Here is a 15,796-nt window from a genome sequence, read left to right as displayed (position 1 = left end):
TCTTTTTTTTTAAATTTTATTCTGAGGAAGCAGCTGTACATATTGCTCTAGGCTGGGAAGGAGCCGTGCGTGGTGGGAATGAGTTTGGTTTTCCTGTCTGGAGAGGTGGGATGAGCTGAGACCTCAAAGGTGGGAAGGGGCTCCACCGAGGGCTGGAGGCAGAAATGGGGGGGGAAATGGGAATTGTGCTCTGAGTTGAATGTAAAAAGTTCCTGTCCCGAGCTGGGGCGCGCTGGGGGCTCCGGGCAGGAGCAGCAAAGGCTTTTGCAGAGCTCAGGGCTGTGTGAGCTCCATCCCGGTGTTTCAGCAGCAAATACAGGGCTGGTTTGGGCTTTTTACTGTTAAACAACATTCAAGTTCCCGAGTTCATGGGCTCCTTTCCCGGCCGCAAACTGAATGTAGTTTTTCTCCGTTGTCCCCGCACGGTGCGAGGGGAGCCCCAGGACCCTCCACCTTTGTGTTTAGGCAGAATTTTTAGTTTTTTGGAGCTTGGTGTTGGTGGCGTCCTGGGGTGATGGGGCTGCTCTGGGGTCAGTCTCAGGCCTGGGAAAAGGTTCCCCCAAAGGTGGAGGAGGCTCCGGGCAGCAGCAGCAGCGTGGAAAGGGCTCAGAGGGGGCTCAGAGGGGGCTCAAAGGGGCTCAGAGGGGCTCAGAGGGGCTCCAGCTCTCCCAGCCCAGCCTGGAGCACCGAGAGAGGAGCGAGGAGTGACCACAGGCCAGGGAGGGCTCTAGGAGGACACCCCAAAGGCCCATCCCGGCTCTCAGTTCCCTCCGTGCCCTCGGGAAGCCACTCAACCTCTCTGCCTCAGTTTCCCCCATCAGCAAAAGGTGGGGGCAGATTTAATATTTTTACCTCAAGCGGGTTGTTGTTTGTTGTGAGGCGTGAGCAGCGCGGGACGTGTTTTTTCTCTCGATGTGACGTGTTGTCATTATTTTGTGTCATAGGATTTTTCTCTTGCAGGGGGTGCCCGAGCAGGGGGAGACTCCGCTGGCCTTGGTGGGGAAGGGCTGGGGAAGGGAGGGGAGGTCAATGCTTGGGGTGAGACAAACAGCTCTGGGGGGACCCTTTGGCTGTTTCTGCCTTCGTGTCTCCCCTCCCCGGGGGCTGGAAGAGCATCGTCTCCTTTAGCAACATTTCCTGACTTGATGTTGTGATTCTTACTATTGTAAAGGGTTGAAATAAAGCTTCTAGATGTTCCTCCTCGGGCTGCTGTGGCTCTGTGGGGCGGGGTGAAGGAATTTGGGGGTCTCTGATTTCAGCCACAGGAGAATTCCCAGCCCTGGATTTGCTCCTCTGGCCTGGGCAGATTTTCCTTTTTGTTGTTCCCATCCAGCTGGGGACTGGGACACCCTGGGCTGGTTTCTCTGGGCACTGGGAGACTCTGGGTTCATTTCTCTGGGCACTGGGACATGCTGGGCTGATTTCTCTGAGCTCTGGGACACCCTGGGCTGGTTTCTCTGAGCTCTGGGACACCCTGGGCTGGTTTCTCTGGGCACTGGGACACCCTGGGCTCATTTTTCTGGGCATTTGGGACATCCTGGGCTCATTTTTCTGGGCACTGGGACACTCTCTCTGGGCACTGGGACACCCTGGGCTGGTTTCTCTGAGCTCTGGGACACCCTGGGCTGGTTTCTCTGAGCTCTGGGACACCCTGGGCTGGTTTCTCGGGGCAGCAGCAGCACCAGGACACATCTCCCCCAGTTCCAGCCCCTGTGCCCACACTCACTGTCCCCTTGGGGTCACTATGGGGGCACAGCACAGCCCTGCAGCCCCTCACTCCCCAGGACAGCTCTGCACCTCTCCCAGCAGAGAAACTGCTGTTTCTGCTCTTCCCTATCCAGAGAAAGGCACAAAACTCCAAACTTTGCAGAAAAAACAAACAGTAAAAAAGAATGAAGAGGACAGAGGCAGTTCCTACTCTATCCCTTTTTATTGTCTTTAATCTATGTTGTAAAAAGATCCAGTATCACATAACAGCCACGGAAGTATCCCAATATCACACTAGTTCGGAACCATTTAGACAATAGCTTAGTCTTTTTTTTTTTTTTTGTCTTTTTTTCCTTTTCTTTTTTTTCTTTTTTTTTTTTTTTTTTTTTTTTTTTTAAACCTGCTGGAAGGGAAAACCATACTGCCCATTATACAGGCCAAAAAAAGAAACAAACACTGGTCAAATAATAGTGACAACCTCAAGCAAGTGAAATGAAGATGAGCAGTTTTTTGGAGTGACCCCAAAGGGCTGCAGGACTCTGGAGCCTTGGGAAGCCCCCCCTGGGCCTTGTGCTGGCACAGCCACAGAGCCTGAAAGCCCATGAGCAGGAAATTAAATGGTACAACTGGGAGAACCAAAGGGTGGCCCCGGGACAGGAGCCCCAAGTGCCCTGGAAACGGCCTCGCTCCCATTCCCGGCTGCAGGTACAAAGAGCGTAAGAAATGGGAATAAAAAGAAAGGAGCCCAAGCCCCGGGGGGCACAGCCCTGGGCCCGAGGGCTCCCTACAAACCCCGACCCTCACAACAGCCCTGTGAGGTAGGTCACTGTCTTCTTCGGACAGAGAATCCAAGGCAAAGCTGGGATTAAACTCCAGATTCCTCAGTTGAGTGCTGTGCCTGTTGCAATCCTCCTTCCACAGAAATATGGTCCCTGTTCATAGAAAACAAAGGGTTTTGTGCCTCTGCTCCTGGCTTCCCGCAGGAGCAGCTCTCACAGGCAGCCTGGCAGCTACAATCACGTCCTGTGTTGCACAAGGGACAGGGATCCGGCCTCCTCCACGTGGGGAAGAGCAGGAATTTAAAAATAAAACAAAAAAAATAATCATAGGAACAACGCAAGAGGACGAGAAGAAGTACAGGCAGGTTGGGAAGGACGAGTCACATCTCACACTCAGACGCCACGACTGTGCTGGGGCTGGCAGGGCCCCTGGATCCCACGTGGAATTCCTTTCCCTCTCCATCTCCATCCGCTGCTCCGGGAGTTTCCTCCACGACGACGGGAGATCCCCTCCCTGCCGGAGCCGCTGGATCCACCATCCTGGCACAGCCGGGACGTCCGTCCTCCTGGTGAGCCCGGAGCAGCTCTGGCCCCGTGGGGAGGGGGCACAGGGGGGCCCGTGGCAGCAGCAGCCGTGTCCTTGTCCCCGGTCAGGGCGGGCGGAGGAGGCGGGTGGGTGTCCACAGCACCGGGGTCCGGCGGCGCTCCCAGTCCATCCCCGGCGGGACTGCGCTGCTCTTCCATGCACGGAGCCGACAGCAGGAGATTCAGACAACATTTAATCTTCTAGGATGGAGAGAGATGACTTCACAAGGGGATAAATAGAACTTTTATTTAAATAAACATTTGTGAACATCTTTATACAAATTACAAGTCCCCACACGAGGCGGCGGCTCCGCCTACGAGCCGAAGCTGCCGGGAGGGCCCTTGAGCAGATCCACCAGGATGTCGAGCAGTTGGCTGTGCTGGTGGTGCAGGTCCCCGGGGATGGCGGCCATCTCGTAGCACAGGCACGTCTCCACCATCTTGGAGAGGGACACGCGGAAGTCGCGCAGCAGGCGGATGGTGTACGAGTCCCCCTCCAGCACCAGCAGGTCGCTGTCCGTCAGGGACACCGTCGCTCGCCAGCCGTCGTCTTGTGGGGAGGGAGAGGGTGTCAGAGGGGCTGCTGGGGCTGCTCCAGGGCCCCCAGGCAGCTCCTCTCCTCCCCACAGTTGTTTTAGCCCAGTCTGGGACTCAACCGAGCCGACAGCTCCCAGAAAATCCAGGCAGCTCTGAGCACACACTGGGATCCTCCCAGTTTCCCACTGGAGTAGCTGATGGCATAACCCCACTGAGCTTAAAAGCTACAGACCAACTGCAGCACTGCCAAAACCCCACAGATTGAAGGGACACATCCTCAGGGACAAATGGGATCCTGCCAGCTCAGCTCCTTCCCCCAGTTTGATCAGTGCCCCAAGGCTCAGCCTGCCAGGGCTGGATTTATCTCCCTACAGAGCAGAGAACAGCTCACAAACAGCTCACAAACCACCACCCCTGTGGCCCCAGCACAGTAAAAGCCTTGGGGAGCAGCTGGAGCAGGCTGGGAGCTCAGAAGGACCTCACTGACCTCGCACGTGGATGTCGGTGTCGGTCATGAGCAGCACGGCCAGCGGGTGCACCTGCGACGAGTCGCGCACGAAGACGCCGCCGTTGGACTTGACGGCCATGAAGTAGGTGAGCCAGCGGCTGTAGAGCTTGGAGGCCTCCCTGCAGGAGCAGCTCTGTCAGCCCAGCTGGGCCCCACAAAACCCCTCCTGCCCCTGTGGGATCCCCACTCTGAGCACTCACCTGTTGATGGTGGATTTGTGCAGCAGCACGGTGCCGGCCTTGGTCCGGTACGCGTAACTGTTGGGTTTGAACTTCCCCTGGCGTGTCACCTTGCCTTGCCTCACCTGCCACGGGAGGGGACTGTCACACACCTGCACCAGCCCTGACAGCCACAGCCACCTCTGACAGGGGCAGGGGGATCATGTCCCTCTGCTCCCAGGAGTGTGTTTTCCTGGCAGTCACCCAGTGCCACCGTGGACAAGGGGAGGAGGAAGATGCCACCTCAGGTAGCCAAGAGGAGAAAAATGTCACTTCAATGGCTCCCAAAACAAGTGATGAGAATCTAAGCAGGGACCCACATAAGGCAGAGTGGCCACTCCTCATGGGTGGGGATCAGGGACAGCACAGGGTGGCCACTCCTCATGACTGGGGATCAGGGACAACACTGGAGCACAGGCTGGAGGCCAGGGCTTGGACACTCCCAAGAGAGCAGAAGCTTCTCTGGCACCTCAGCACTTCCCGGTGTGACCTGCTGTGACAGCCATCCCCAGAGAGCAATGGCAGTGCTGTACCTGGATGAGGTTGGGGTAGAGCCCAGCCATGAGGACGCCCTTGACCAGCTCCTCCTCCTCACTGTACTGGTTACACACTGACGAGGGCATGGTACAGTCAGACGGGGATGACACCAGGAAGGCTTCGTAGAGGTTCTCAGAGAACTGCTTGACAAGGCCTGGAGAAAGGAGACAGCACCAGGGATGAGATTCATCCTCTCCCTCTCCCCATGGAATGAGTCACCTCAGCAGGGCAGCACCAGGAGATCTGACCTGGGCCAAAGCCAGCCCCTCCCTGTGCAGCAGCCTCCAGGGGCCAGGGCAGGGCCAGGACAGCCTGAACTCACCGTTGATGAAGCGCAGGCTGGGCCCATACAGGTAGTAGTCCTGCAGGTAGTTGTCCCTGGCACGGCTGTCCCTGCGCCGCAGCACCTCCTCCCAGCCCGCCACCGCCCGCACGAAGGCCAGGTGGTCACTGCCGCTCTCCCGGCTCAGCACGGCCTTGGCCTGGGACAGGGACACCCGTGAGCCACGGGCAGCCCCGGCCCTGCTCCCCTCCTGTGCTGGGGAGTGCTCACCTTGTCCACCTCAGCACGGTTCTGCAGGCTGCTGCTGAAGGGGTCCCGCGTCAGGCACGACACGATCACCAGCAGCGGGTGCAGGCAGCGGTAGATGGAGGCCAGCACGATGGCCTTGGCCAGCCGAGGGTCCGTGGAGATCTGGGCCAGGCGTTTGCCCAGCGTGGTCAGGGCTTCCCGCTGGTCCAGCACTCCTGCAGGAGAGACACACACACATGTGGCACGTCCATTGGCTCTCAGTGTAGCCAAAATGGGGATTTGGGAACTGCCAGGGCTGGGGAGGGTTGGGGTGACCTCCAGAAGAGGCACAAGGACTGCAATAAGCACCCTGAACCCCCCAGGTCTAGCTGAGCTGAGGTCACAGACACAGGGCCTTCAACAAGGCCCAGCCCTGTGTTGTAATTCTCTAGGGAAATGGTTTCTCCCTCCTGACCCCCTGGAGTCCCTGAGCACTTAGAGTGACCCTTATTTCCTTCTTTGACCCCATTGGCTGTGGTCCAGTTGTCTCCTCTGAGCTGGGGGCTATAAATTGTCTTTCCTTCCTCTGCTCACTCTCTTTCCCCCCTAAAAACTTAAAAAATAAACGCCTGGGACAAAGGTCCCAGGGAAAAAGCCTCTTCTAAAATACCTCACCTCGTCCTTGATATAATTCTCTCCAAATCCTCCTAATAACTGAGCTAGTTAAAAGCCCCCAGAAAGAGGGCAGAGGAGGGAATATATCAGCCCTGAACTCCAGATCACCCCTTCCCTCCCTTCTGTCACCCATCTCTGAACTCCAAATCACCAGTTCCCTTCTTTCTGTTGTTTCTCCTTTATTTTTTTTTTTTTTTTGATCTTGGAAAGTTATCCCCTATTTTTAAGCAAAGCAGTGTGGGAAATAAAACAGCACAGGGCATGTGGTTTGGGAAAGTCACTATCAACTGCTATCCCCATCCAGGGACAATCCTGTCCAGTCTGCCCCATAACAGCCTGTGCCAAATCCCACTGCCCACAGTGAGAGAGCAAACACGTTTCCAGGACACAGAATTAACTCACCAATCTCCTGCAGCAAGATCACGGCTTCATCCACAGCTTTGATGTCAGGGCTGTCCAGAGCCTTGGAGAGAAATTCAACTGCCTGAAACAAAGTAGGGGAAGGGAAAAGGGAAAAAGTGAGCCTGGTTCCCATACAGGTGTGAGAGCCCTCGGGAACCCAGACTGCAGCACAACTCCCTCTTTGTTTGCCTCCAGGGATATGAGCTCAGCCCTCTCCACTCCTTCAAGCCTCCAGACACACTCTATAACCTCAGTGATGTACACACTTCCTGCTCTGAACCTCCCTGGACAGCACCACGCTCAGCAAAGCAAAAAACTGCAACGATCAACGCTCTGGATTCATCCCACTCCCGTCACTGGGGCTCTGTGAGCCCTGCTCAGCCCCTCAGGGCCGTGCTCACCGTTTTCTCTGGCATGTGGATCTTGGCCTGCACCACCAGGTTCTCCAGGGGCGTGCGCAGGATCTCGGGCACCTGGTAGGTGGGCATCTTGTCCAGGCGGCTGCGCGGGAACAGGTGGTAGGCAAAGCCCGACTGGCAGCGCCCGGCGCGCCCGCGCCGCTGCACCACGTTGGACTTGGACACCCACACGGTCTCCAGGCAGGACACCTGGGGGGACACGGCAGGGTGAGGGGACACGGCGGGGTGAGGGGACACGGCGGGGCGAGGGGATACAGAAGGGTGAGGGGACACGGCGGGGTGACGGGACACGGCGGGGCGAGGGGACACGGCGGGGCGAGGGGACACGGCGGGGCGAGGGGACACGGCGGGGCGAGGGGATACAGAAGGGTGAGGGGACACGGCGGGGCGAGGGGACACGGCGGGGTGAGGGGACACGGCGGGGTGAGGGGACACGGTGGGGTGAGGGGACACGGCGGGGCGAGGGGATACAGAAGGGTGAGGGGACACAGCGGGGTGACGGGACACGGTGGGGTGAGGGGACACGGCGGGGCGAGGGGATACAGAAGGGTGAGGGGACACGGCGGGGCGAGGGGATACAGAAGGGTGAGGGGACACGGCGGGGCGAGGGGATACAGAAGGGTGAGGGGACACAGCGGGGTGACGGGACACGGTGGGGTGAGGGGACACGGCGGGGCGAGGGGATACAGAAGGGTGAGGGGACACGGCGGGGCGAGGGGATACAGAAGGGTGAGGGGACACGGCGGGGGTGAGGGGACACGGCGGGGTGAGGCTCCCCATAGCTCTGTCCTGTTCCACCCATGGAGTCACAGAATGGTTTGGGATGGAAGAGAACTTGAAGCCCATCCCGTTCCACCCCAGCCATGGGGGTCCCCAGCAGGGACACTTTCCACCGTCCCAGGCTGCTCCAAGCCCTGTCCGACCTGACCATCCAGGGACAGCCACAGCTGCTCTGGAAAATCCATTCCAGCCCCTCCCCACCCTCCCAGCCAGGAATTCCTTCCCAGTATCCCATCTAACCCTGCCCTCTGCATTCCCTGTGTCCTGTCACTCCAGGCCCATATCCAAAGTTCCTCCCTTTGCCATCTTTCTAGCCAGCCAAGAGAATTCAAACTTCTCACGACTGATGAATGGTCCCAAAGGGCCAGGGAAGGCTTTCCCACTCTCCTGCCTCTTGCAGTGCTGGTTTCTGTCCAGCAGCAGCTCCAGGGCTGTGTGGATGGGACCCAGATGCCACCTGCTGGACACCTGTCCCAGGCCCAATCCCAGGTCCCAGCCCTGCCTCAGGGTCTGCATTCTGAACTGGGATAAAACTGAGCAAATCCCAAAGGGTTGGGTTTAAACCAGAACTGCTCCAAGGTGTGAAAGGCCACCCGGCCCTGGGAGATGATGTTCTACAACAGGGGCAGAGGGGTGATGCCAGAATTCATTTTCTCAACAGCAACAGCAGCACAGCTGCCTTCACTTTGTTGCCAAACAAGAGCCTTCCCAGGCTCAGGGCCCAGCACTGCCAGGAATGGGCCTGGGAGCAGCAGATTCTCCATGGAAAGCTGTGGAATAGGGACTGGGCCAGGAGAGCTGGAAACAGAGCAGGATCTAACAGGTCAGGGCTGCCCTGTGAGGGCCAGCAGGAGGTTTTGGATGAAATCATAGAAAAAGGCTGAAAGCAAACAGAAAAGCTACCAGTGTTCTGTGGTGAAACAGAGTTGGGAAGAAAGTAGGATTTGCCTTCAATTTCTTTGGAAAAACTCAGAATTTGATGGGGGAGCCTGGCCCAGAGCTTGGACACAGCAAACACTGATGAGGAGTCAAACACTCTCCCTAAACTACACCACCTGTGCCTCAGGGGCCAAATGGGAAGCAGCTCCATCATCCCATTAATGGCACTTTGAACATTCCTGTGCCCCAGAGCGTCCCAAAGGAGCCAGAGGCAGCAGGGCAGCAGTACCTTGGTCTTGAGGTCGTAGCGCTCCTCCTTGTGCGTGCCGCTGTCCACCACGTGCACGATGTCGTTGATGGTGATGGAGGTCTCTGCGATGTTGGTGGCCAGGACAATCTTCCTGACACCCGGGGGAGGCCTCTGGAAGATGTTCTGCTGGTCCATCATGGGGATGTTGGAGTGCACTGGGAAATTAAACCAGAGTCAGACTTGCCCAGCTGAGCTTCTCAAACCGTCATCTCCCAATTACAGAAATGGGGACAGCAGGTGCCAGAGGTCACAGCCAGCAGTTTCCTGCCAGTGGTCACAGCCAGCAGTTTCCTGCCAGCCAGAACCCAGGAAAAATTCTCCACAAGTCATTTGGGAAGGCTTCATTTCAGTTGCTTCAACTTGTGGCTCAGCAGGAGCAGGAGTTCTCCTCACCTCCTGTCCCAGAGCCTGGTGGAACTACAGGAATATCCCTGGCAGAAATCTCACTCCCTCACAGAGTCCAGTTCTGCAGCTGCCCCTCCTCAGAAGTCCCTTGGGGCAGGGGAATGGGAATTCTCACTGCCACATGAGCCCATTGTGTCAGATTTGTTCTCAGTGAGGCCCCTGTGTGTCCTGTGTCCCAGCTTTGCCCTGCCACAGCTCAGCACCACACAGGAATTCCCAGCAGAGGAGAACAGGCACGTTCCACCAAACTACACCTGCACTTATTAACAGCCCAGCTGCTCAAAGCTCTGCTCCTGCCTGGCCTGGTTTGACACTGAATAGGCAGAGCTGCTAAAAAACAAACCAAAAACGCCAAAACCTTTAAGAGCTTTGCAGAGCGAAACTGGCTTTTGTTGTGAATTTCCTCCTGGGGCAATGAATGTTAAATTCACTGATCAAAGCTGAGCTGCAGAATCCACCTGCAAGCCCTGAGATCTTTTCTGTGCAGCTACAGCAGTGCAGAGCTGAACTGCCTTCCCCTTGCCCAATTCCAAACTGCTGGAGGCAAATGGGAAACCACTCTCTTTGATCACACACAGGAGTTACTCAGCCTCTGCGAGGAGGAGTTACTCACACACTTACCACACACCATTACACAGCTGGGATAGACATCAAAGCTCACCAGCTCTGTACCAGAGCAAAGCTGAAGGGGAACATCAAGCCAACTGTCCCAGATTCTCCCAAATGCTGGGAAGAAGGGGCTGGCCCTGCCCTCTCACCTGGCAAGACGAGGTAGCGGCTGTTCTGCGAGCCCAGCATCTCCAGCAGCCGCTGCTGCACCCCTTTGATCTCCTGCCAGCCAGGGAGGAAGCACAGGATCCCACCTGAAACACACTGGGAGTTAAGAACACACAGCCTCGAAATCCAAGTGCTTTTTCCCCAGCTGGAGACACGTTTCCAGGGCAGGAAGCAACCAGGCTACCTGGAGTTTGACAGGGAATATCCACAAGCTTTGGAACACTTAAATCTCTTGGAAATCACCTTCTTCCCAAACACTTCACCTTCCGGGAAAGGGTATTTTGACAAGGATAGAGCTCCAATACCAAAGGGAATTGTGCAGCACAAGGCTGCCAGTGCTGGAGCACAGACAAGCCCTGGAACAGCTGCCCAGGACACTGAGGAGTCCAACCCTGTCTTGGCAAAAGGCTCAGAATTTGTTTGTGCCACATGGCTCGAGACCACTTGTACCAGCAGGAATTCAAGGAGCCCTTGCACTGTGGCTCAGCACTGTGGTGTCTCTGCAGAAGCTCTGGAGGGGTCACCTTTCTCTCCCCCCAGCAGAAGGAAGAGCTGAGGGCGAGGCAGGACCCACCTGGCTCTCCGTGGGCATCGATCTGCAGCACGAGGTCGGTGATCAGGTCGAGGTCGAGGACACACTCGTCGTCGGATTGCTGGGTGGGACAGGACAGGACAGGCAGGTCAGGGCTGTCAGCACAGCACAGGGGCACCCAGAGCACCAAACACCTGCCCTTGGACACCCTGCCCAGGATTTGGGGCCAGGAGCCTGCTCTGGGCTCCATCTGGAACCTGCTCTGGTCACAAGTGCTGCCAGTTTCTCTGCTGTGCAGAGAATTCACAGTCCTTTCCCAGATCTCTGCATTTCTGCTGAACAGAACCTCACAAGTAACAAGAATTCCCACGAGGTTTTTGTGGACAAAACTGCCACATGCACCTGGGAGTTCAAATCCATCAGGCTCCAAGCAGCAGCTTGTGTAGCTCTCAGGAATTTGGAACAGACCATTAAAGCTCAGATAAAATCTCTGCCACAACAGAAACAGGAAAAATGCCCTGGAGGCAATGGGAAACCCCAAGTTGCTGATGATCCAGGACTGGGAATAATGGCTGATACTCCAGACACTTGCTCAGCCACAGGGAGAGATCTCTCCAGGCTGGAAAAATGGGCTGGCAGACTCCAGAGCAGCTGGTTGGACCAGAAAACGTCTGGAGATTCTGGCCAACCTCTGTGACTGTGTGACTCCATGACCCACCAGTGGTGTAGGATTACCCAGAGCACAGCACACATCTGGAGGGCATTTTCCAGAAAAGCAGGATTCAGGGAATTCAGTCATGCAGGACGGTGAGCACTGAGGTAACACTGCTGGAAGCCACAGCCATCCCAGTCCTGAGCCAGGCTTGCCCAAGATGTGCAAACACTCAACTCTGTGTCTGTGTACACACAGCAATGAGCTCTCAGCCTACTCAAACATCTTCCCATTAAAGGGAGGCAAAAGCAACTTGACCCCAAAGCAAAATCATCTTTATACATAATTTAATCAGAACGCTCTGGGGTTTTACTAAGCTGACTTCACCTCAGGAGGACTGGCAAGGAATTAAAACCAAGCAAACAGTGTCCAACAAGCAGAGGGAAGCAGGAGCAGTCCCAGGCCTGAACTGATAGACCAGAAGGGGGACAGCTCCCCCCTGGCTGCACACCCACCTTGATCTCATAGTGCCGGTGCCTGTGCCGGCCCAGCTTGGCCAGGATCTCCTCCAGGTAATATTCCTTCACCGGGTACATGAAACCCGGCACCTTGACCACGGGGCAGTCTCCAAAGTAGTGGGAGAAGCGCTGGTTGTCCCCCGTGGCGCTCATGAGCACCAGGCGCAGGTCAGGGTTCAACTTCTGGATTCCTTTGAGCAGGATGAGCAGGAAATCCGTGTTCACGTCCCGCTCGTGCACCTCGTCCACCACGACGTGGCTGACGCCCTCCAAGCTGGGGTTGCCCTGCAGCTTCCTGAGCAGGATGCCCACGGTGCAGAAGAGCAGGGCTCCTCCTCGAGCTGGGGGTTTGCTCTCCAGCCGCACCTGGTAACCCACGTTCTTCCTCATGTTGGGGCCCAGCTCCTGCGCCACGCGCTGGGCCACGGAGATGGCGCTGATGCGGCGGGGCTGGGTGATGACCACGTTGCAGCGAGCCCCACGCCCCTCCAGGATGTAATGCTCCAGCAGCAGCTGCGGGATCCGCGTGGTCTTCCCGCAGCCCGTGTCCCCTGCGATCACCACCACGGGGTTCTGCTCGATGGCCGACAGGATGGTGTCCTTGTGAGGGTCCACGGGTAGGGGGTGGCTCTCCTGCCACGAGGCTCCTCTCCTTTTCCACAGGGCCAGCAGGTTCTGGCTAAGGCGCACTTCCTCGGCTTCCAGCATGGGGATGTAGGTTTTGCCCGTGATGGCGTCGCTGATGGCGCCGGATTCCTTGGTCAGGTTCATCATGTCGTCAGCAATGCGGGGCCGGGACTCCCTGATGTCCACGGGGTACTGGGAGAGGGGCAAGGACAGCAAGGTTAGTACTGATCCTGAGGAGGACAGAAAGAAACAAGTGCCTGGAACAGACTCGGCCAGCCTGGCTCTGCCTCACATCTCAGGTAACCCACTCATGTTCTAAACTGAGGTTATTTAAAGTGAGAATTAATTTGGGCAGCCCCCTGTGTGTTTCTTGCTGCATTCCCTATTTCAGGAGGGGTATTAGTGCTGCTGTCTGAACCCACAAGACCAGTAACTTGAGTTCTCCAATGCAACAAACCCTCAAAGACAACTTTTGGAAACTATCAAGTTACACCCCCACCCAGACACGTAACTTATGCAAAACACAAGCTTTTGGCAGAGCCAGAAATGTTCTGTCTTGGCAAAAGAAAAAACAGAAGTTCACATCCCACAGGAAGAACTACAAGGAGCAACAGGTCAGGAATTGTCTAGAAAACAAATCAAAGCATTGGCCCAGATGTTCATGGGATTAAAAGTTGCTGAACTTTTGATCAATCACAACTTTTGGATTCAACTTTATGAATCCCCAGAGTCTTCTAAAAGGGAAGGTCAATGCCCAGAAAGGGTCTCCCTTCCCCAAAGGGCATCAGAGACTGATCAGGTTTTGTGGCAACAATCAAACCATGAATTCCCTCAGCATTTTGACAGGAAGCTTTCAACCACGTCCAATTCCTGAAGTGAAATGGGATCAGGCAAAGGGGACCCTCGGGGGGCTGAGCCTTACGTGGTTCAGGTAGTTCTCAATCTTGCGCAGGGTGGCCTCGGGGACTTTGATGTGACAAGGTTTCCTCTGGTTCTCACCCAGCTCCCGCAGGGAAGTCATGTTGTACATGGCATGGCTCAGGGGGTTGTTGTTCTTGTCCACCAGGCCAAGGCTCTGCAGGGAACAGGCAAACAACACCCTCAGCTCCGAGGCTGCTCACACCAAGGGCCGGGATACAGAGCACTTGGACCTCCTGTTTGGACAGGCCAGCTCTTTACCATCCCAAATCCATCAATTCCTGCTTTTCTTGCCACAGCAAGAAACCAGACATGATCCCACTGTGACTCTGGAGAACCAGACACACCAAAACCAACCACCTGGCCTGACACTACACCTGCAAGGCCTCAAACAGACCCATCAGAGGAACAGCAGCAGCCACGACTGCAAAATCCTCTCAGTGCTGTGGTTCTGGCACGCTGTGAATCCCAAGGCATGGAAACACATGCTCATTAAGCATTAGTGTCCTGGGTTGTGGTGTGGGATGTGCACAAAGTATTTATTCTATCACCATCTTCATGAACTGCTTAAACCAAGCGGGGCAGTGCTCTAGTGTTGGGCTCTTCTGCTCATGGCCCATCAATGCCTTGCCCAGGACTCACAGGGAACTCCCTCCAGGAGCTCTCTCTGTTTAATGGGCCATCAAGGAGCCACTGCACGACTCCTCATCCCATTGGGAGATGCTCCCAATGCCCAGGGGGAGGAGCCAAGCATTCCCACCTGGAGAGAATCTGGGATTTGGGACAGGACAAGCAGCCCTGAGCCACTGGATTCCCAGAGGAGCAGAGCTCCCAGACCTTTCTGTGGGATCACTGCTTCAGGAAGAGCCCCTCACCTGGACTGCTCCCACCACCCTGCTCAGGGTGTGTTCTGACTCTGGCAGTGCTCCTTTGTGTTATTGCATTTATTTTACTTTATTTTTACCTTTTTACCTTTCTTCTTATTAAATTTTATCTCTGACTTGGAGCCTCTCACTCATTTTGCTTTCAACCCACAACAATTAGCTAATTAAGCATTAGCTCATTACACAAGATCAGGAAGTTCTCTGTCAGGCTCAGGACCAGTGAGTGAGGCAGAAGAGGAGGCTGCACCCACAGGAACATCCCCAGGGGATGCAGGAGGCAGGGGAACTCACCTTCAGCTTCTGACAGGCCAGGGCTGCTGCCTTGTTCTCGGCCTCCACCTTGCGCCGGCCCTTGGCAGCGAAGGTCATGGGGCAGGGCCAGCGCAGGCTCAGCTTGCAGATCTTGGTCTTGGTGCCCACCGTGCGGAACTGCATGTACTCCTGCAGGAATGAGCATGGGGTCTGGTGGACAGCCTGGGGCTGCAGGGACACCCCAGTCCCTCTCCTGGGCCTGCAGAGACACCCCAGTCCCTCCCCTGGGCCTGCAGAGACACCCAGACCTTCCCTTAGACCTGCAGGGAGCACCTAGTCCCTCCCCTGGGCCTGCAGGGAGCCCCAGACCTTCCCCTGGGCCTGCAGGGACTCCCCAGCCCCTCCCCTGGCCCTGCACAGACACCCCAGCCCCTCCCCTGGGCCTGCAGGGAGCACCCAGCCCCTCCCCTGGGCCTGCAGGGAGCCCCCAGACCCTTCCCTGGGCCTGCAGAGACCCCCCAGTCCCTCCCCTGGGCCTGCAGGGACACACAGACCTTCCTCTGAGCCTGCAGGGAGCACTCAGTCCCTTCCCTGGGCCTGCACAGACACCCCAGCCCCTCCCCTGGGCCTGCAGGGAGCACCCAGACCTTCCCCTGGGCCTGCAGGGAGCACCTAGTCCTGCCCCTGGGCCTGCAGGGACCCCCAGTCCCTCCCCTGAGCCTGCAGGGAGTCCCCAGCCCCTCTCCTGGGCCTGCAGGGAGCACCCAGACCTTCCCCTGGGCCTGCAGGGAGTCCCCAGCCCCTCTCCTGGCCCTGCAGGGAGCCCCCAGCCCAACCCCTGGCCCTGCAGGGAGCCCCCAGCCCAACCCCTGGCCCTGCAGGGACACCCCAACAACCCCACCCTGTGAATCCCTGGCAGAGCTGTCCAAAGGCTCCTGGAGCTCTGACAGCTTCGGGGCTCTGCCCATTCCCTGGGGAGCCTGGGCAGTGCCTGAACCTTCTGGGGGAAGAACTTTTCCCTGATGTCCAGCCTGACCCTCCCTGGAACAGCTCCAGCCCTTCCCTGGCTCCTGTCCCTGTCACAGGGAGCAGAGATTGGAGCTGCCCCTTGGGAGGAGCTGCAGCCCCTGCTGAGCTCTGCCCTCTGTCTGAACCAACCCAGTGACCTCAGCCACTCCTCGTGTGGCTCCTCTGAACCTTTCACCCTGTTTGGTGGTTTTTTTTTTGTTTTTTTTTTTTTGGTTTTTTTTTTTTTTTTTTGTGGATTTGTTTTATTTTGTTTCATTTTTTAAATGGAGGACTAGAAGAAGGTTACTGCACTGAACTCCACCCCCCAAGAGCTCACAAGGTGCTGTCTAAGCCAAAGGGAGAGCAGACAACTGTG

At 56.6% G+C, this 15,796-nt stretch overlaps 1 protein-coding gene across 3 annotated transcripts in view; it reads right to left on the bottom strand.

The window, feature by feature from the left end:
• Positions 1–3,292: 3,292 nt before the first annotated feature.
• DHX30 (DExH-box helicase 30) overlaps positions 3,293–15,796 on the bottom strand; it is a gene marked incomplete at its 5' end in the record, with an annotated part of 39,705 nt that continues 27,201 nt past the window's right edge. For all 3 annotated transcript variants that reach the window (XM_083858970.1, XM_083858968.1, XM_083858969.1), the window contains 14 exons: positions 3,293–3,621; positions 4,096–4,235; positions 4,317–4,420; positions 4,868–5,025; positions 5,194–5,353; positions 5,425–5,618; positions 6,460–6,541; positions 6,861–7,067; positions 8,827–9,002; positions 10,011–10,115; positions 10,604–10,682; positions 11,729–12,550; positions 13,281–13,433; positions 14,452–14,601. In XM_083858970.1, coding sequence (XP_083715096.1) covers positions 3,386–3,621; positions 4,096–4,235; positions 4,317–4,420; positions 4,868–5,025; positions 5,194–5,353; positions 5,425–5,618; positions 6,460–6,541; positions 6,861–7,067; positions 8,827–9,002; positions 10,011–10,115; positions 10,604–10,682; positions 11,729–12,550; positions 13,281–13,433; positions 14,452–14,601 — 2,766 coding nt within the window. In that variant the 3' untranslated portion in view covers positions 3,293–3,385. The remainder of the gene's footprint in view (positions 3,622–4,095; positions 4,236–4,316; positions 4,421–4,867; positions 5,026–5,193; positions 5,354–5,424; positions 5,619–6,459; positions 6,542–6,860; positions 7,068–8,826; positions 9,003–10,010; positions 10,116–10,603; positions 10,683–11,728; positions 12,551–13,280; positions 13,434–14,451; positions 14,602–15,796) is intronic.

The sequence above is a fragment of the Zosterops lateralis genome (genome assembly GCF_965231275.1).
Source record: "Zosterops lateralis genome assembly, chromosome: 1".
In the NCBI taxonomy this organism is placed as follows: Eukaryota; Metazoa; Chordata; class Aves; order Passeriformes; family Zosteropidae; genus Zosterops; species Zosterops lateralis.
The sequence above is the reverse complement of the archived record's forward strand: the minus strand, read 5'-3'. Positions and strand labels throughout refer to the sequence as shown.